The sequence below is a fragment of the Osmerus eperlanus genome, chromosome 8, assembly GCF_963692335.1.
Source record: "Osmerus eperlanus chromosome 8, fOsmEpe2.1, whole genome shotgun sequence".
NCBI lineage: Eukaryota > Metazoa > Chordata > Actinopteri > Osmeriformes > Osmeridae > Osmerus > Osmerus eperlanus.
The window spans coordinates 12939698-12947123 of NC_085025.1; the positions used below are offsets into that span (position 1 = coordinate 12939698).

Below are 7426 nucleotides of genomic sequence, written 5' to 3' on the forward strand. Positions count from 1 at the left end.
ACTTGAATTTGTGAGACTGATTCCTTAAACCAAATGGTAACTAAGCCAACAAAAATGATTGTATTGTGTTTATTGTTTGAGGTAGAAAAAGAAGTCAAACCTTTTTGTCTTTTAAGTCTGCTGACTACACTGACATCTAAGCCAACACACATTATACACACTATTTTATCTCAAAGCATTAATAAAAACTACACATGCAAAACAATATATACAATAATATTATATATGTAGCTATAGCTACCTGTAATTTAATTACACATACACAACCACACCACACACATGCAAGCACACAGCACTTTCAGCATCTGGTCCTTCCAATGTCATTGCCACAAGGAGAGATTGCATAGATTTCCCACATGGATGATGTCTCCTTACCTGGAACATCAACCCCCATCTACATACACATCCACCACCTCTGTCGAGCTGCACTTGCAGCAAAGTCAAACACACCCCTAACCGCCTTCAAAAACGAGGAAAGGGGGGGAGGGGGCAAAAAATTAAACGAGTAATGACTTAGTCCGTCTTTGGGAATCAGAGAGGGACTCGTGAGGGACAGTTACGATATTGATTTCATAAATAAACAGAGATGGCCCATCGATCCTAACGTTATTTAGCATTTCAATTACTGCCTAGAAACATTACCTTCAAACGGGTGCGCTCTCCATAGTAATAACAAACCCTGATGATCACAAGCTAGCCCCAGTCTGGTGCAAATTGGCTTTTCTTTCTTCTTCTTTTTTTCCAAATGTGTAAACGAAACAACTTTGCATTTACCTAATGACATTAGGGCATGGACTGAATTTCAAGTGAGGATCAAGCAGATACAGTAAGCACTCCGGTCAATTGACGCTATGCAAATGAACATGATAAAGAGGGATTAACTTCTCAATGTGTTGCGTCGTAACAGGCGTAGTAGGCCCATTAAATCAAGGACGATAACCCACTTTCAGTGCTCTGATGTAATGCGCCTGTGTGTGTGTGTGCGTGTGTGTGTGTGTGTGTGTGTGCGTGTATGTGTGTGTTCACAAGATCAATAAAACAAACTCAACTCCATTTCAATTCTCCATTTCGAGCCTGCTCTCTGAGGTAGGCTACGTCGTTATCCAGCCATACAGAAAACGGATCTAACTGAATACGACCCACAGACAGGGGAGAGCTCACACTCTGATGAATTCAAAGTCCTTGACAGCATGCCTAAAGGATATATCTACATCAAGAAGGGGGGTCACGACATGTAATGAAGTTATTTCTCCGCCAATGCCGTCGCGCGCACACACAACGCTCTCTCACAAAGCGGTACAGTACCAGCGCGGTAGCAGCCAGTGTCATTAATAAACATGTCACTCGGTGACTGGGAAAGACAGGGGAACGGGGCGCCACAACAAAAAAACGGCACTTTTCCACCACCTGCTCTCTCTGTCCATCAGTAAACTCTAAAATTTGGTTTCCCTTCGCACGGGTTACTGTTACTTATAACAGTCTCACACAGCTTCCGTTTAGGTTCCTGTATCAACCAATGAGCTTAATGAATGAATGGATCACTCCCTCTTGAATAGGGGATCGCATTTTTACTTCCTTTTTGGCTCTCATATAGTGTTGGAGATACTTCAATATGGATGTTGCCCACTATAAAAGGGATAGGGAGTTGAACAGAGCTGGGAGAAACCAAGATGGATCCTAGCAATGTGATCTATGTACACTGCCAGTGACTCCTTAGGCCAATTTTGTGCCACATTTGCCAAGGGCGAGACAGGAGTTTCATTGACAAAGTCAGATAGACTTACCAACATGGCACAGAGGGTACCATTTTGTCATTCAACAGAGACTGTAAACAGGCTGTTGGGTGACAACAAAAATATATCATGTTTTTAAATTCAGTAGGCCTATACCAGTATAGCATATCCCTGCAACATCTCCATCTTCATCTGATTCCAAATGGCATTAAAACTGGAAAACTGCAACACACATACAACTACCATATTGTATATTATCGATTGTCATATTGGATTTCTGCTCTAATGTTACTGCTGTTTTGAGTCCTAATCCTAAAGTTAAGCACAATACAATCTGAGCAAGATCCATTTCAGGTATGTGTGATGTTGGGCAAACTCATATTACAGATAGGTAATACTGCCTTACTTAGTGTAGATCTATTGACTTTTTAAAATTAATAATGTACTATATTTGGTTTGACAGTATTCAAAACAGCTCAGGATTCATGGAGACAGATTTATAAAAAAAATGTATTTATTTCTGCCCAGTTTGCTATTCGCAGTGTGTCCGCCAGAAGGCCACAGATCCACAAACCGCTAAATCTGCTATCCATTATATTATTATAGTCATCCTTATACATATCTACCTATCATTTCTGAATAAAGCACAGTTTTCTAAATTGAATAACGATCAGATACTTTTAACAGACACAGTCAGGTGTTCCATAATATCATAGGGCTGTTTGATGATATGCTGTCTCTAAAATTAGGTCCCAGGTTGGAATGTGATTCCCAGTCTTGTCTCTCTCTCTCTCTCTGTGTGTGTGTGTGTGCGTGGGTGTGTGTGTGTGTGTGCGTTTACTGCAGCTGTATTCCAAGACTGTCTGCTGGGTAAGGGCACCTGTATAGGAACACTGAGTGGAACCAGAAAAAATGCTGCATGGGTCTGTTTGGAAATTTCAGGGACAGTATGACAAACAACACTGGTGACTGTAACATAAAACCCTCGACTCCCCAGCTCAGTCACAGAAGGGTAGAATACAACGCAACGTCCTAAATTTTGGCCGTTAGACTGTCCCTGAACTCAAGTGATAAACATGACAAGCACATGCCAGATCACCACAGAGGAATTATGAGGTGGTTTGAAACCTGATTCATCTTCACGAACATGATCAAACTGATTTGTGGAGATGGAAATAACATTCATGGGAGAGCCATTTAAGGGATTTGTGCTACATCAACAATACCATGCAGAAATAGTGAAATCTCTACGTAGATTCCAAATAGCCTACGTTACATTTCTGTAATGCCCTAATGACACCGCAGAAATATCAAAGTCAATTGACAAGCTTCTAAAATCATATTTCACCCATGAATGGACCTCTCATGTACAGTATGTGTGAGCGTGTGAGAGAGGACACCTATTAGCTCTATTATCCCCTGTCAGAGTGCGTAGCGTGAGAGGTGGGCATTACAGACATTGAACCTCTATCCTCAGGCTAATAAGGTGGGCAAAAATCCCCCAAGTTAGGATTAAGTATATTCTGGGTCATGGGCCACCTCGTAAGATGACTTCATCCATCTGCAGAAGAGGTCAGACGCGCACCCTCAAAGACCCAGCTTCACTTAAATCCAGGGTTTGCGTGGTCACATGGTCAGGGACAACTGGTGTAGGAGCTTCAACTCTGGGAGGCTCAAGTCAAACAATAAGCGATACTAAGAGAGATAAGAGAAAACTCCTACTGAGCTCTCCTGTTGTGTGTGTGTTGGTTTATTTAGCTCTTTACCCACCCTGGAGTGTGAAAATGTTCAGCGCATAAGTCAATTCGGGCAACATAATATGAAAGGTTCCATGAACTATCATGTAACTACATAGCAATACAGTTTGGTAACCACATTGTGGGTACACATTCACGTTGATTGGTCAATAAGCACACTTAAAGAAGTCAAATCCGTTTTTTGTGGCAGCACTTCCTCGACTGAGACATGACACATGGCTGTACGGACACACCTAAAGCGTAACACTGAGGGATAGGGGGAATAGACTAGGACATGAAGAGCTGGGACAAACTCAACACCATGCTCCTTTCATCAATCATTCCTCCACCCCCCCTCACCCTACACACACACACACACACACCACACACACTTGCTTGCTTATACCTCACTCCCTCATTTGCCAGATAGAAACCGTGTCCAAACACATATCCCACATACACCTCAGCACCGGGTCACCCCAGTGTAGCACAAGTGGTAGATCTCTCGTAAATGAAAGCTTCAGTGGTTACAGATACATTTCTGTCATATCTGTTCATATCTGTAGTCATTATAATACAATTGAACATATATAGTGTATATCACATACTGAACATATATTATGAACAGATATGTACCGTACAGGTACTGCACAGGTACTCATATATTACACTTTCATTACTGACTATGTACAAAAGGAAATATGTTTATTATGAATACATTTTTATAAATGTAGTTATTTCATTAGTCATGATACATCATAATAAAAATCCAAAAGGTGTTAGATTGTTGTCCTATTTAAGAGTATTTAAGAGTATAACATCATATGCTGTTTTGAACACAGTGTGAAACCATAAAAAGGAATATTGCATGGCTAGACATGTCATGGGGCCGGCCTAACACACAATCAAAGTGACTGAGACCTTTTAAATAGAGTGTTCTGTAGTGGTATTTGCACTGAGAGAATTGAACCAAGTTACATTTAGTGCTTAAACAAATTGTAGATGATCATGCATTCATTTTGTCATTTCACATGACAAAATAAATTTGCCTTTGTTGGTTCATCAGTGTTTGTTCAACTTGTGAACAAATCTTGTGTCAAGCTTTTAACGCACCAGAGGGTTTTATAATCCCAGACCATGGTCATACAGTTTTAAAACCACATAAATACAAATATTGCAATTTAAATATCAATATCAATACAGTATTCAGCTTCATTTAAATATTAGATACACCAAGACTTAATAATCCTTACACAGTACCAACAAAAAGGTGATTTTTGTGGGTTTTACAAACAAAATGATCAGTGATCAACAGGGCTCAACTTGTCAACTGGATCATTACTCAAACTAGTCTGAATGCTTTGCATATTAACCGTCATTTACTTTAAAAAATTGCATTCTAGGATTTTCTTCAAATTAAAAAACATTGATGACAAACGGCTAATAATGAGTTTATAAAAAATTACTAAAGAGATTATTAATATAACAAAACATTTTAGCAACCCTCCTGGCCATTTTTTAAATACATTATGCATTAGGTTATGTTAAATTACCACCAAATGTTTATTAATGTTCATATTAAATCTTCCATTCAGTTTGAAATGTTTGATAAGGTCTAAAAATCAAATTTTAAAGTGCGTTTGTCTGTGCACGTCTTTATGTGTTTGTATTTCTTGTAAGTGAAGTGAAGACCCTCGTAAACAAAGTCCCCATGAAAAGTGTCAAGAAGTTTAAATCTCCCCAATCCCATCTGGAGTTTAGAGAGGCTTACCCAGGCGTCTTCCTCTCCACTCATGCGTTAGATGACCGGACATGCAACAGGTAGGGAACATTAGTGTAAGTAGTGTAAGCATTGAGCGTTCCTCAATCTTAGTCTACTTCAGCTGGACGCTTTATAAAACTTAGGCTGAACTGGTTGTCCATTTCCCATTTTCAATGGAACCATGAAACAAATAATTTCACGATGATCGTGTCTCATTTATTTATGCAGAATTGTTATGTCACTTTAAATAAAAGCATCTGCTAAATCAATGAAATGTTAAATGTAATGCAGCCACTTTATTTTTCTGTTAATTCAAGACATTTACTGAAAGGATCAGAGTGATCATAAAAAAGCTTTAAGTTAGCATGAGGTCTTTTTTTATGTTACAATTTCACATCCTTTTAAAAGCTACTTTCTTTTAGTGACATTTCGTACCACAAAAAATAGTCTTCAGTTTGCCAGTATAATGTATCCTAAACACCCAAGTAAGTCCTTTTTATTTAACTTGTACCCCTGGGGTGTATGAACAAGCCTGGTACACGAATGCATGTTCACCATACACACCCTCGTGGTTTCTCCCTCTCCCTCACAAGCAGCCTCGCTCGCTCGCACGCACACACACACGCTCGAGACCCGACACGGGTTTGTCTGGCTCGCCTCCTGATAAAACACAGCTGCTAGTGACGGCTGCCTGACGATCATTCTGATTAATCTGGTGCTTGATATTCCCTTCGGCTCAGGGTAAGCCCTGGATCCTGACCCAGTGCTGCGGGGGCGATGGCCTACAGGAGCCCCAGGAGGTCCCCTTGTCTCTGCCAGCGCTCGGTGAGGTTCCCCAAAACACTGAGCTCTGACTGCCATCCCACTGGTGCGACTGAACCGAAAGGCTTCACAGAAACTCACGACTGACTGTAAATACTTGGTATATCATTAGAGAAATACCAACATTTGCAACTTTACATCTATATGCATTTTTTTTTACTCAGGCAACAACAACAAAAAAGATTGTGGAACAGTTATCATTAAAGTAAGGGACTTTTTAAAATCCTGAATAAATTCCTTGAGTGTGAATTAATTAACTGTGCTTATTTGGACGAGGAACATTTTAAACCGTGTGGCTGAATTGGGCAACCTTGATGATGGGAGTGCGAGTTTTCTGCACTTTTTAGAAAAACCTTTTCATCTTTGACCCGTAGACCACTGACAAAGTTACACCATACACAAGCATAGGAAACATGTACATAGACACAACTTTGAAAAGAAAGGAAAAAAAATATACTACCATGCCGAGTCATTTGAAGTCATTTGGCGTTTGAGCACAGTTCGAGACAAAAAGAGGAAAGAGGAAAAGCAGATAGAAAAGAGATGCACCTACTGGTTATGATAGCAGAGAGGGTCTGGGATACACAGTTCGGAAACATCCATCAGTCCAGGTTAAGCATTCCAGGTGTGGGAAACAAGGAAAAGTGCCGGAAGAAAGAGTCAGTCCCAAAGTCTCCCCATCACACTCGCAAAAAGGTTGTTTCAGGTGTGCACCTTCCTAGGAGCAGTCACCCTCCCTCCCTGTTCCCTCCCCAGCAAAAATAACACCTCTTGCTCGACCCAGCACACTCCAACATGCACAGGTACCTCAGGTTGTGCGATGACGTGTGGGCTCTTAGAGAGAAAGACAAAGACAAAGAGAGAAAGCGGAGACAGAAATGACAAAAGTAAGGAGGCTGCCGAAAGAGTAAAAGGGGGAGAACAAGGAAAAGGGGAGAAACAGAGAGAGAGAGAGAGAGAGAGAGAGAGAGAGAAATGGACAGAGTGTAGCAATGGTGAGAGCGCACTGAGACTGACCGAGTCAGTGAGAGGATTGACTGTCTCCATTCCACAGACAGGGGCTCTTTAAGACTGGGGGAGGGGAGGGGAGGGGGGGGGGGTTGATGAATATGGAGCAGCTGTAGTTGGCTGGCTCTGAGGGGGGCGGACTTACAGCAGCCAAGGGGGTTGGCAGGCGGCAATAGAAGGTGGGGCCAGCAGACGTCCAGTCAGGATACAGCCATTCACAAGGGAATCCTGTGAAGTACACACACTCACAGACATAAACACACAACACAGATAATCCTCTACTGTATAAACACATTCAGTAAAGTTCTCTTGTCTTTGTATCATGACACAATGTTACAACCGGTATAAGAGCAACTAAATAATAT

The 7426-nt window shown here is 41.1% G+C and overlaps 1 protein-coding gene across 1 annotated transcript in view; it reads right to left on the bottom strand.

Moving 5' to 3' along the window:
* The window catches only part of LOC134025123 (steroid hormone receptor ERR2-like), a 34398-nt gene extending 27322 nt beyond the window's left edge, over positions 1 to 7076 (bottom strand). Inside the window, exon 1 of the mRNA XM_062467996.1 lies at positions 6607 to 7076. Coding sequence (XP_062323980.1) covers positions 6607 to 6656 — 50 coding nt within the window. The 5' untranslated portion in view covers positions 6657 to 7076. The remainder of the gene's footprint in view (positions 1 to 6606) is intronic.
* Positions 7077 to 7426: the final 350 nt, after the last annotated feature.